This window comes from Sus scrofa, chromosome 1, assembly GCF_054392235.1.
Source record: "Sus scrofa isolate SSC_HxYL_T2T_F1_AM1 chromosome 1, Sscrofa_HxYL_maternal_Yorkshire_Landrace_v2.0, whole genome shotgun sequence".
Lineage (NCBI taxonomy): Eukaryota > Metazoa > Chordata > Mammalia > Artiodactyla > Suidae > Sus > Sus scrofa.
Window position 1 is genome coordinate 279,746,821 of NC_139383.1, and position 14,356 is coordinate 279,761,176.

At 38.6% G+C, this 14,356-nt stretch overlaps 1 protein-coding gene across 29 annotated transcripts in view; it reads right to left on the reverse strand.

Moving 5' to 3' along the window:
• MAPKAP1 (MAPK associated protein 1) overlaps positions 1–14,356 on the reverse strand; it is a 254,194-nt gene that overhangs the window by 215,031 nt on the left and 24,807 nt on the right. For 12 of the 29 annotated variants that reach the window (XR_014827397.1, XR_014827398.1, XR_014827394.1 and 9 more), the window contains 2 exons: positions 5,339–5,666; positions 2,552–2,641 (listed from right to left, as the gene is read on the reverse strand). The exons of 11 other annotated variants lie outside the window; for them this stretch is intronic. Coding sequence is in view for 8 of the 18 variants with exons in the window: in XM_084996342.1 (XP_084852468.1) it covers positions 2,552–2,641; positions 5,339–5,597 (349 nt within the window). In the remaining 10 variants the exon portion in view is untranslated. Of the gene's footprint in view, positions 1–2,551; positions 2,642–3,482; positions 3,596–5,338; positions 5,667–14,356 lie in introns of all 29 variants that reach the window. 6 more of the 29 variants (XM_084996412.1, XM_084996385.1, XM_084996404.1 and 3 more) reach the window with 2 other exon arrangements.

The following is a 14,356-nucleotide window of genomic DNA, read 5'->3' on the forward strand; positions in this document are numbered from 1 at the left end:
GATGTTTAGTGGACTGCTGACTCTACTCTTCTAACACACTTCAGGATACCCAGAGTGCCAATCTGTGGTGATGATGGAACCAGCTTAACAAAAAATTCAAAGACATTCCTCTGTGAGCAGCCTAACCATTACAAGTAACCACCAAGCAGGCTACTAGTCTGGCCAGAATCAAGGTCAACGTTTCAAAGATGGGCAGGCACCTAAGGGAGCTTTTCCAGAAATGAGACCACAGATCAATTACTGAAATCTGTGAGAAAGAACTAAGAGGGAAGGAAACTGAGGGAAAGAGAAGTATACACACGAATGGACAGTAGGTTAAAATGAAAGCAAAAAGGAGACTATTTCTGAAGCACATGCTGTGAAACACTGGACAAATGTTAAAGTGGATTAGACTTTAAAGAGTGCGTGGAGGATGTATTAAAATGTATTAGATGAATCTCTATTTATTAGATACATCAAAATTTAGGTTGAAGAGGAGTTCCCGTTGTGGCTCAGCAGGTTAAGAACCCCACTAGGGTCCGTGAGGATACAAGTTTGATTCCTGGCCCTGCTCAGTCAGTTAAGGATCCAGCACTGCCACAAGGTGCAGCATAGGTCGTAGATGTGGCTTGGACCTGGAACTGCTGTGGCTGTGGTAGAGGCCAGCAGCTATGGCGCCAATTCTACTCCTAGCCTGGGAATCTCCATATGCCATGAGTGCAGCCCTAAAAGGACACACACACAAAAAAATTAGGTTGAAGAAGTTATTTCCCATATTGTGAATGAAAGAGGTTAATGCAGTTATATTTCAGGTGCTCTTCCTCTATTTATTTATAGTCATTTTAAGATATGGAAGTGAAGAAGGCAAAACAAAGTGTTACTAAAGAGATGGGCTTATCAAACTGGCTCTGAATTGATCAAGAAGAGATAATTAAGAAAAATATCAGGAGTTCCCGTCGTGGCTCAGTGGTTAATGAATCTGACTAGGAACCATGAGGTTGTGGGTTCGATCCCTGGCCTTGCTCAGTGGGTTAAGGATCCGGCGTTGCCATGAGTTGTGGTGTGGGTCACAGACACGGCTTGGATCTGGCATTGCTGTGGCTCAGGTGTAGGCCGGCGGCTACAGCTCCGATTAGACCCCTAGCCTGGGAACCTCCATATGCCGCAGGTGCGGCCCTAAAAAGACAAAAGACAAAAAAATAAATAAATAAATAAGACCAAAAAAAAAAAAAGATATATAAAAATTTTGAAGAGTGGACAACATAAATGATATAAAGGTTTTCCAGTTTGTGCTAAATACAACAGAAAGAAATATTAACTAGATCAACAGAAAAGGCCAGCCTAGAGAGATTTCTTTTAAGTATCAAGAGCAAAACTAAAAAGAAATTCAAGGAGAACCACAGCAAGTCAAAGAAACAAGACATAAGAAAGAGAAAGATGTAGATGGGATTTCTGTTCTACACAGTTATCATTTAGAAGCAATCACTGAAAAAAATCATACCCATTGAACACTCCTGGGTTTACAATCATAGTAGGAGAAAGCAATAACCACTTAATATGAGTGGTTTAGCAGAAAGAGATCAGCCTTTAGATGGAGACAGGGTTAGACACAAAACATGGCTCTACTGCACTACCACTTGCCAGCCTTGCAACTTGAACAAGTTAAGTCTCAGCCTCTGTTTTATCTGTTGAGGACAATGATACCTACACCTCGTAAGACTGTTGCATTAGAGGTAATGCATGAAAGGTAACTACCACAGCACCTACCAGGTAGGTGCTGCTGTTAACATTATCATCATGAATACTGTTAGTTTTATAAATATTATGTAGCAATGGAGTAACCAACAAATAAACTGACTGAGTGTGTATTACATGCCAGGGTGGTAGTGGGAGGTGCCAAGAAGATGTAACAGACTGAAGATATTTATTTGAAAGGAGGAAAAGAGAAAAATCTAGGAAACACGAAAAAACATTAGAAAATACTTTAATCACATTCTATTTTGAAAAAAATTTTAAGTCTCTTCTTGCCGAGACTGAAGCTTTGAAAATACGCAAGATGGCCGGCTTTTTAATATACATACCATATGAGCACATACTGCAAATGCTAGTACCAACTACATAATGGTTTGTAAGCTAAAGGAAAAGAATTACCACATATGCAAAAAAAAAAAAAAAAAAAAAAGAGAGAGAGATTGTTACTGGGACCACTAATGAGATAGGGGAAAGTTTAGGTTAGAACTGCCAGGAGGAATCTATAACCCAGTGGCCCATCTAAATCATAGGAGCACCATGGCTCCAAGAACAAGGTACTAAGAAAACAACTGCTACAAAATGTGCCTTGAATGCATCAACTCCTGTGACCCAGAAGGAAGAGGAGCCGAAAAGAAAAGACCTAAAGAACACAGAGCTTCAGAGGACCAAGGCACCCAAGTGAAGGAGTTCAAAGCTCAAAACACAAGAAGTATCTGCCTAGAGGAGTTGAAAGGATGAATTAAAAGTAAAAGCTTTTATATAATAATATAAACTAAATATATAAATCTCAAATTAACAATTAAAAATTATTTCCATTTACCTGATTGCTTAGAATTTCTTTCTTTCCACTGAATATTTTTGCATTTGATCTGGTTTTGTCTCTCTTTTCGGAGTCGTTCTAATCTTTGAGCTTGAAAAGAAATATTATAACTATAAGTTTGTCAATGAAAGTTTACTATAAACAAAGACATAATTAACTACCTTTATATGAATAAAGATGTTTTATATTGCATATGTAGGGAAAAAGTCATAAAATTTTAAAGGTGGCACCCCTGAAAAGCAAATACCAACAAAAACATGAAAATATTCTTGATTTATAATTGAAATTAGAGGATATAAAACATTAATAGAGATCATAAAGATAGTATTAACATGGAAGAGAATAATAAAATGTGAAAACTTCTGTGATTAATATGACATTTCATTATATAAATCATTAATAACGGTCTTAAAGGAATTTTAATGCACAAATGAACTGAAGTGAATATTACATTACAGGAATAAAATTACTGTTATGAATTACTCTACCCGTTTCAAAAATTAAAGATAAATGAACTCAGACTAGACTATTAAAGTTTTAAATATAAAATCCTTTATCTAAAAATCATGAAAATTATAAAATGTCAAAGCTATATAAATTAGCATAGCTTTTCTTCAGTGGGCTGAAACAGTTTATAGGTAGTAAAATAAATGATTTGTATCTTTGTAACATTAGTCAAATCCTAAAAAGAATAATTTTTCTTATACAAAATTTTAAGATATGCTGAAAGCATTAAAAAGTAAATTCCTTGGTCACTAGGATACTCCACAATCTTAATTAATTATTAGTATCTAAGTGCCAGCTTAAGAAATTCCAACAATGGTAACAAAAGCATCACCTGAAATTGTGCATTTGTGATTATATTACCACTGGCTGATCAACCTTCAAAAGTCAGTGAACTGATCTTTTAAAGAATTACTGTCCAGCTTACATTAACAACTGGCTGCACACAGAGACCACAATGGAAAAGAAAGTCACAAATGACGCCACCTCTTCAAATTAGTTTCCTCTTGTTAATCTTCAACTTTCTATCTTGGCACAATGCTAATAAAAAAATAGATAAGATAAATAAAATTTTCTCCTAATCACTTTCAAGGTAGGAAATCTTATATCCCTGCCTTTGCATTGTTGGTAGGGAAATACTGAAACTAATCTTGCCGGAAAATTAAACTATGCTGGCAAAAGCATTCTGACAATGTCAGCATATCGAACCAAATTCCACTGAAGAAAAATACATTCAATTGCAATTAATAAATGTGAAGGGTACAGCCAAAGTAATATAATCATAAAGCTCTCAATTTAGCAGTATTCTCCTACTGAAATCCATTCAACCTGTCATAAAAGATATCATCTCAATAACTTGCAAGGAAGTCAGTTTCAACTAGAGAACTGAGAATCAATGGTTCTAAATTATATTCAAACCTTCACTCAAATCCTATTTTGATAAAAGTTCCTTTAGATACTGGGAAATGCTATTAATTATTTTCATCAGGAGAGCAAATTATTCTTTGTAGATGTCACGCACAAAAAAATTCTTTGTAGATGTCACACACTCAAAAAAAGATGAATTCTGAACCAAAACTTTAACAAGTCTTTCACTGTAAATTGTATGCTGCTCTACCTTCAGATTTCCTTTACATATCTTTTACATTTGGACTGTGAAATTAACATGTAAATATTTCCAATGTTCTACTATATATCCTGCCATTACTTTTCCTAGGAGTTAGCAGGTAACTGCTACTGATTATCTAAAAATAATAATTAGAATGCCCTGTTATGTTAGAGCTACATTTTATAGTCTAAATAATTTACCCAAGGACTTGGTTCATCACATTCCCCTAGAAAGGCTTCCAAAAAACAGAAGCTGGAAAATAGGCTTTTGAAAGCTAGTAACTAAATAGATTTATGCCAAAGTTGAGCATTTTCAAGTCACAAGGATCAAAGGGCAGAGATGGACTAAAGAAAATAAAGGTAGGAGTTCCCATCATGGCACAACAGAAACAATATGACTAGGAATCATGAGGTTGCGACTTCAATCCCTGGCCTTGCTCAGTGAGTTACGGATGCAGCGTTGCCGTGAGCTGTGGTGTAGGTCACAGATGTGGCTCGGATCTGGCGTGGCTGTGGCTGTGGCAAAGGCCGGCAGCTGTAGCTCCGATTTGACCCCTAGCCTGGGAACCTCCAAATGCCACTGGTGGGGCCCTAAAAAGAAAAAAAAAAAAAAAAAAGAAAGAAAGAAAGAAAAAAAGAAAAGAAAGTACTATATCAAAAGCAGAAGTATCTTTTCTAATCTCACACCCAAGGTGGGACTTCCTACTAAAACCAGCCCTAACAAACATTCAGCTGTCTCCCTCCAATTCCCCATCTCCCTACAATTCCTCCAGCGACTTACACAGTCTTGGGCAGCGATACTCTTTGGCTGGTCTACTAAGGGATCTTTATCATGTCAGCCCGAAATCTGCCTCCAGGTAGTCTGTCACTCTGTGAAGATAACCCAAAACGATCCACTTCTCTCTACATGGTGACTGCTCAGAAACACAACATGCAACTTTCCCACCTATTCTTCCTCTATCTACTTCCTAATTCCTCTGCTGTCTACTTCCTTCTAATAAATCATTCCAGAGGCTTTCTTCATTCACAGTGGCAGAGATGGAGACATTGCTTAGAATTACTGTTAGCACAATACATGTATGTTCCCCATTAAACTTCTTCCAATATTATACATTATTCTGTAAGATTGTTTACTGATTTAAAGGTCAGAAAACACGACTAAAAGGCAATGTTTACCTGTATTTGAGCGTCTTCTAATACCAAAGTCCCAACTTGAGGTAATATCGACTGACTGGGCATATACATAGCCCTGAGTCTCACCATTGCTTCCCTGAATTTCTGACCCACTGTCTCCAGGCACTGAAGGAGGATGAATCTTCTCTAGGTCAACATCATGATCAATGAGAACCATCTCACACATTCCTGTGTCATCACTGGTCACATGTGACTGTCGAATATGAGCTAGAATGATAGTTGGATTGTCCAAGAAGGCCATCCTTTTTGTGGGCCAATTTTCTTAAAAGGCTATTTTCTCCTCTTCATATTGTTTCACAGGCTCACCTACCTAGAAACATGATGCACACAGCAACATTTAAGAATAAGGCAGAAAAGGACTGAATCATTTTTCAAACAAATTCAATGTGGTAAAATGCTACTTTGAAAATCAACATTTATCCCTGTATCTAGGAGCTTAAAAGGATTAAGTCTAAGCTGAAAGGAAATCCTTATAAGCACTAGAGGCTACTGCTCTAGTCAATGAGATCTCCAAGGTATGTTATCAGAGAGGATGGCTTGCTCTTTTACAAAACAAATAGCAGTAACTCCTTAGGCCACTCACAGCACATAACTACTGTGAAAACAATAAAATTTCCTTTCTTTCTCCCTTCATTCCCATGCAAACTCATTACTTTATAAGGTCATAGGGGAACAAGATGTATTTTCCTCAGATGACGTGTTAAAGCATAAAACTGTATGCCTTCAGTTTACATCTGCCCCTCCTGCCACATGGTTGTGAAATGTCTAAAAGGGCACAGACAATGCCTTCTGGATTACCAGGAATTTTACAAAAATGTACCACCGAAGTCATTTTGTCCAATAAATATATTTTCCTTTCTTCTGGTTTAAGAGAGTACTGTGCTTTTAAAATCAAACTTATTAATCAAACTTGTCTGCTACTAGATTAATTTCTTATTTTAGAAATCTAATTATAAGAACTGCTTCCTGAATCCTGTTAAAACTGTAATGATGTTTATTCTGGGAACAAAATGGTACCTCCTCAGTTAAATGGGAATACTCAGCAAAGATAATATTCCAAAAGCGTAGTTAAGAACCTAAGGCCTTTTAGGCAGAACTAGGTTCAAATCCTCGCCCTATCACTTGCTAACTATGCGATCTTGGTCAAAATAACCTTAACCTCATTGACCCTCTTTCTCTTTCTTCATTTATAAAACGAGGGTTGCAGGGATAAAAGGATATATATAAAATTATGCAGGTAAAATGCTCAAAAGAGTACCTGATTTAAAATTAGCTGCTATTAATAATGATGATAATTGTAAAAACATCATTACCAATTTCAGTTTTCAATACTTGTTTAAAGTAATCCTAAAATATATCAACAATTTATCCTTCTCTCATAAGTTCAGAGCAATAAAATAAGTGTGTGCTTCCTCTGTAACAGAGGACTCCGCAGGTCATCTGGGTCACCTCCCTCTTCCTCTAAAACCATTAGGAAGTGCAAGGAGTGGGAAAGCTGGACTGAATACATTCCTAGGAACAGTCCTAGAAGACAGCCATTTTTAGGAAGACCTAAAGCACCAGGTTTTCTTATTATTTGTTTCTTCTAGAAATGGAACATAGAGGGAAATCTAGCTAAAAAACCATTATAACTAACTGAGGTTTTAAAAATTTGTCTGGCAACATATCACTGTATTGACATCACTCGGGGGATCTTAAAGATACTGCAATTAAGAGGAAGTTTAGAAATTCCCGATGTGGCTCAGTGGTAACAAATCCGACTAATATCCATGAGGACACAGGTTCGACCTCTGGGCTCGCTCAGTGGGTTAAGGATGCGGCATTGCCATGAGCTGTAGTGTAGGTCGCAGATGCGGTTTGGATCTGGCATTGCTGTGGCTGTGGTGTAGGCTGGAAGCTGCAGCTCTGATTCTAACCCCTAGCCTGGGAACTTCCATATGCCGTGGGTGTGGCCCTAAAAAGACAAAAAAAAAAAAAAAAAAAAATTTAACTGAGAAGCATCTCTAATCAAGGGAATTATATTAACCTTTTTTCCCTTAAATATTCACTAAGTGCTTATTTTACACTGAAGCTAATAGGAAATGCAAAAGTGAATAAGGTTATGCCTGAGTCAAAAAGTTTATACCCTAATATAGACCTAGTATATCTCCTAACATTATCAGATTCTAAGTGTCAAAGTTCTGAGACACTTAGTCTCAGAAACATTAATGTCAGCCCACTACTTTAAGTGTTTTAATCAGAAAAAAAAACTACAGAAAAAAAGGGGAGCATGTAAGTTTCACTTGTAAAAATCAGAACTTCTTATACAAGCAGAAAGAGATGTAAACAACCATAGACAGTATGTGTTTTCTAACAGAACCAGAGAATCACAGATCAACAGAGTTACAAACATCTGGTAGCAATCACTATAAACATCTCTTATGCAAGTAAGGCAACTAGTCACCAGCAAAGGGGCAGGTATTTTCAACTTCATATTGATTAGTTCACCCTTGCAAAATCAAGGCCTTCGGTGAGAAATCACCCATTTAATGGATGCTCTGGCACCAAAAAGTCAAAGGGCAAAGCAGCAAAAGTATACTGGAGTATCTTGCACAGAATCTTTTTTGGGAAAATGGACCTGCTCCATCACCTCTTATGAAGAAAAGAGTTGGGGGCAAACACTTTTGAAGGCACTTACCCATTCCCTAAATATACGAATGACGGAAGCCCCCAAACACCGCACCACGTGCAGCTATCTTCTCTATTAGTACACTATGACCTCGTACAATGAGAAGTCTGTATGAATCACTCAACAAATCCTTCATCAGTATCAGTTCTGACAGGGAACTCCCACGGGACTGCCACAGGAAACATGCTTTCCACCTCCTACAACATGTACTTAAGGATTTAGGCTGTAAGCTACACGAGGACAGGGACCATAATACCTTATCCTTCTGGCAACCAAGAATCTTACACACAGCAGGAATTCAATAAGTATTGCTACCTGACTTCCAAAGACTATATAATTTTGTTTAAGAAATAAGCCATATATGAGCATGTCATGTGTTAAGTGTGATTATAAAGAAAGAATTGCTTTTTAAAAAATTAATACAGATACAAGAGCTTCTCTACAATGTACGCTTCGAAACTGTCACCTTGGGACAATATCAATTTATTCCAAAATTACTTTTCAGAACAAAAAGACTATGTTTTAAATCACTTTAAGAGAAGCAAATTATCATTTGAAGGTAGATTAGATTTCTAAGACAAAGATAATTTTCTGTGATCAGTTGTGCAAAGATCAAAGATGGTTTTTTTGGGGGGTTTTTTTGGTTCTTTTTGGTCTATGCCAGAGCCGCAGCAACTCAGGATCCAAACCACGTCTGCGACCTACACCACAGCTCACGGCAACACCGGATCCTTAACCCACTGAGCAAGGTTAGGGATCGAACCCGCAACCTCATGGTTCCTAGTTGGATTCGTTAACCACTGAGCCATGATGGGAACTCCAAGATCAAAGATTTTTAAAACCTGATGTTTGCAGGGGTTCAGAGAGGTGGGCACTCTCATGCACCACAAAAGGGAATGAAAACTGGGACTTTTTAAGGGTAATTTGGTACATCTATCAAAGTGTAAAACACAAAAACTCTTTGGACAATCACACTTCTAGGATTTGCTCTTAGAAAATAACTATGGAAAAATATTTATTCAGGGTTGTAATACTGAAAATCTGAAAGTACCCTAAACATCCATCAATGGTGCATATGCCATGACACATACATACAATGGAATACTTCACAGTCATTAAAAATGCACGGTAGAGGAGTGCCCTGGTGGCCTAGTAGTTAAGGATCTGACATTGTCACTGTAGCAGCTCAGGTTGCTGCTGTGGCATGGGTTCAATCCCTGGCATGGGAGCTTCTGTGTGCTGCCGGCACAGCCCCCCACCCCAAAAAAATACATGATAGAGAATAAACAAAATGTGGTATACACATATGATGGAAAATTATTCAGCCTTAAAAAGGAAGGAAATTCTAAGACATGCCACAACATGGATAAACCCTGAGGACATTACGCTAAATGAAATAAGCTAGTCACAAAGGACAACCACTGCACAACACCACTTATGTGAGGTACCTGGAGCAGTCAGATTCATAGAGACAGAAAGAACAGTGATCGTCAGGGGATGGAGGGAGAGGAGAAAGGGAAGAAAGTTTTTAACAGGTTTAAGAGTGTTTCAGTTTAGGAAGATGGACAAGTTCTAGAGATGGACAGTGCTGATGGCACATCAACGTGGATGTGCTTAATGCCACTGAACTGTACACTTAAAAATGGTTAAAATGGTAAAATTTGTTATATGCATTTTACCATAATTTTTAAAATTTAAATCTTTTTTTTTGTTTGTTTGTTTTTGTTTTTGTTTTTGGTCTCCTAGCAAATGGAGGTTCCCAGGCTAGGGGTCAAATCAGAGCTACAGCTGCCAGCCTACACCACAGCCACAGCAACGAGGGATTCAAGCCAAGTCTGCAACCTACACCACATCTCACAGCAACGCCAGATCCTTAACCCACTGAGTGAGGCCAGGGATCAAACCTGCCACCCCATGGTTACTAGTCAGATTTGTTTCTCCTGTGCCACGACGGGAACTCTTAAAATTTAAATCTTTTAAAAATGTCTAGGAAATGCCAGATTCCACAGAACTAAATAGGCTTTCTTCTTGCTGTTTAATTACAGCACTTCTCAAAAGTGTTTAGCATGTTCTCCTGCGGCACAGTGGGTTAAGTATCCAGAATTGTCACTTCAGCGGCTTAGGTTGCTGCTACGACATGGGTTCAATCCCTGGCCTGGAAGCTTGCAAATGCTGCAGGTGAGGCCCTAAAAAGCAGAAAGAAGGAAGGAAGGAAGGAAGGAAAGAAGGAAGGAAGGAAGTTAGTTAGTTCCTACTATAGGCTAAGCAAGGTTCCAGGTGCAATTCAGATGCTATCACCACTTTACATAACCATTTGCTTTGTGTTTATTAATGATCATGTAACCTGCCTGTGGTAACCTGGAGCACACCCTAACAAGAGAGTACATTTTTAGTAGGTTTTAATGGGTAGCAAGTCTTACTATAAGTGTGTGCATATATATTATATATATATATATATTTTTTTTTTTTCTTTTTTCTTTCTTTCTTTCTTTCTTTCAAGGGCCACACTTGCAGCACATGGAAGTTTCCAGGCTAGGGGAGCTAGCCTGCAGCTTCAGTTGTCGGCCTACACCACAGCCATAGCAACTCAGGATCCAAGCCATGTCTTCGACCTACACCACAGCTCACAGCAACACCAGATCCTTAACCCACTGAGCGAGGCCAGGGATTGAACCCGAATCTTCCTGGATCCTATTCAGGTTTGTTAAATGCTGAGCCACAAAGGGAATCCCTACAAGTATATTTTTAATAATTTTATATACACAGACACACACCCTCCAGACTTTATTTGCAATGTATTAGAGAAAAATACAAAGCACAACACATGAAAAAGTAGATAAGAAAAATGGCAAAGGGGAAGTAACTCAGGATGAATCCATGAGCCAGGGCATGCCATAAAATCTTGCACATTTGCTACAGATAGACTGCAGAATCTCAGAAGCAAAATGCTATTATGATAGCTAACCTTAACTTTTTATAAAAGCTAGATTTGTTTTTTCCTTTTTACATCCATTAATTCACATAATTCTCAAAGTAACTCCATAAGACAGTTACTATTTTTTTGGCCACCCCCTCCCACTGGCATGTGGAAGTTCCCAGGCCAGAGACTGAACCTGCGCCACAGCAGCAACCCAACAACACCAGATCCTTAACTCTCTGTGCCACATGGGAATTCCCAGATTGTTACTATTTTTAACCCCCATTTTACAGATGAAAAAATTGAGACACTAAAAGGTTAAGAAACCTGCCCAGGGAGTTCCTTTGTGGCACAGTGGGTTAAGGACACAGCATTGTCACTCAGGAGCCCAGGTTACTGCTGTGGCATAGGTTCAACCCCTGGCCCAGGAATATCCACATGTCACAAGCGTGGACAAAAAAAGAAAGAAAGAAACCTGCCCAAAGCCAGAAAGCTAATAAGTAATAGAACCAAGAATCAAATCCAGGATTTGGGGATCTTAATCACTATACAGTCTCTCAAAACAAAGAGGAACACAGAACTACAACAACTATAAAAAACATGATTTTTAAAAATTCCATTGTTGAGTTCCAGGGCCTGAGAGAAATTTCTCCCACCAGTCCATGTGAAAAATGTAATACAGTAAATGTGTTACTCAGTAGACTAGACCCTTAGTCTTCCCTCTGCTAATGCCTCAGTGTTTGTACAAAAGTAAGAAATAAGCAGTGCACTTAGCGATAGTTCAAAACAAAAAATCATAAAATTTTTACACACGAAATGAACTCAAGATCGTCTACTTGTTGACCTGAAACCACAGAGGAAGAGTTTACTTTAAATTTCCTGTTAGATCTAAGTATCTTTTTGAAAATCCCTAGAAATTCATGTAACTTCAGCTACGAAGTCCATACCTGAAGTATTCTTTGTCTCTTTAAATAACCGCACCAGAAGCAAATGAGCCCTCCTTATACTTCTTTTTTTTTTTTTTTTTTTTTTTTTTGGCTTGTTTGAGCTGCACCCATGGCATATGGAGGTTCCCAGCCTAGGGGTCAAATCGGGGCTGTAGCTGCCAGCCTACACCACAGGCCATAGCCACAGCAACTCGGGATCTGGGCCACGTCTGCGACCTACACCACAGCTCATGGTAACACCGGATCCTTAACCCACTGAGCGAGGCCAGAGATCGAACCTGCAACCTCGTGGTTACTAGTCAGACTTGTTTCCACTGCACCACAATGGGAACTCCCCTCCTTATACTTCTTTACTCCCTAAGGACTAGAGATAGCAACATGACCTAAAATGTTCAAGTACGGCCAATGGTTAAAGGAAATTTCCCTTTCTGGACTTTCAAAACACTATACACTCACTTCCTTTGGCCAGACAAGACTTCAAGCCCCTTCACCTGCAATCTGTGAAAAACTTGTCTGAATAAGCAACAGCCTGAGGCTTCTCAAAGGTCTGCAAACTCCCAATCAAAAATTACTGCTGCCCCATCAATGTGTCATATAAATGTTGGCATGTTAATTGTGTATTTATAAGATTGTTAATGGTTAGTTAATTTACCTCCCACACTATTATTGTACTTGAAATGATTTAACGTCTGCTGAGGGAGTTAACAACATGTAACACCAGATGCAAGATTCTTTTTTTACCTTTCCACGCTGTACCCCGACTTCATGCTATTACATTAGGCAAGCTGAACCTGATTCTTACAGATTTCTTAAGAGTGTTATAGAAACACATCTATTTTGCACAAGAAATGATCACAAATTAGAAAAACGAAGGCTTTTATTATATACAAAGTCTTCCATTTACAAAAACCAACAGACCTTGTTTTTTTACTAAGATTTTAAAATTCTTTGATCTAAAGTTCAGAATTCTTAATTCCCAGAATTAGAAAATAAATGAAATGACCATTAAAATAAAATGCACTTTATTGATTTTAAATCTCTTTTTCTAACTCTCTCCAATTTAATTCTACATCTTCATTTATTTTTTAGACCAGCAAAACCAAGCTTATTTTTCCCTCAGGGAATTAAAATCTTCGCCATGTGAACATGCCTAATTCAATTAAAGAGTAAACAGTGACGCCCTATATCTAGAGATTTAATTTTTCCCTTCACACTTTTATTTCTACACTTTGACTAAAAGTACTTTCTAGACTAAATTACAACAGAAAAGTAATGCTTGTATCTTCTTTTGAATAACATGGGATTCATTCACTAAACATCACTGACAGCTAGGCACTGGAACTCCTACAAAAAATTACATGAACACTGGCCTACACCCCGCAGAGGCTTACAAACTTCAGCAGATGAGCTATGTCCTGCACATACATAACAGTAACATAATGCAATATACTAACCACCAAATGAAACACTAAGATACTATGTTTTCCAAGAGACAAGAAAGTTATAGAAAGCTTGGAGTTCCTGACATGGAGCAGCGGAAACAAATCCAACTAGGAACCATGAGGCTGCAGGTTTGATCCCTGGCTTTGCTCAGTGGGGTAAGGATCTGGAGTTGCCATGAGCTGTGGTGTAAGTTGCAGACACGGCTCGGATCCTGCACGGCTGTGACTATGGTGTAGGCCAGCAACTGTAGCTCCACTGGACCCCTAGCCTGGGAACCTCCATATACCTCAGGTGCAGCCCTGAAAAGCCAAAAAAAAAAAAAAAAAGTTATACAAGGCTTCAGGAAGGAAGACCACAGCATTTAAGGATGGCCAGGCAAAACACAAGGAAAACAGTAATAAATGACAATGACTGAACTTCTTACTATCAGCTGTACATTTTATGTAACAACATATCTCATCCTTACTACCACCCTAGGAGGCAGGTATTAATATTATCCCCATTGCATAGATTTTTTTTTTTTTTTTAAATAAAGGCTTAGGAGTTCCCATTGAGGCTCAGCAGAAACAAATCTGACTAGGAACCATGAGGGTGCAGGTTCAATCCCTGGCCTCGCTCCATAGGTCAGGAATCCGGTACTGCCACAAGCTGTGGTATAGGTCGCAGGTGCAGCTCAGATCCCAAGTTGCTATGGCTGTGGCTGTGGTGCAGGCCAGCAGCTGTAGCTCCAATTTGATCCTTAGCCTGGGGGCTTCCATACACCTAGGATGCAGTTCTAAAAAGCAGCATCCCCCACCCCCCACTCCCAAAAAAAGAAGGCTTAAAGGTGCTAAGTAACTTGCCCAAGGTCACATGGTAGATTTGAGTCTTTGCAGCTCCTCTTGTAAAGAAGTGGAGTCTCTTTCCCTACCCCTTGAATCTAGGCTCATTTGTAATGTGCTGTGACTAACAGGAGAAAGTAGAAGTGGGACTTCTGAATTTCAGTCTCAAGAGACTTTGCAGCGTCTGCTGCAGTCTGTTTCGGA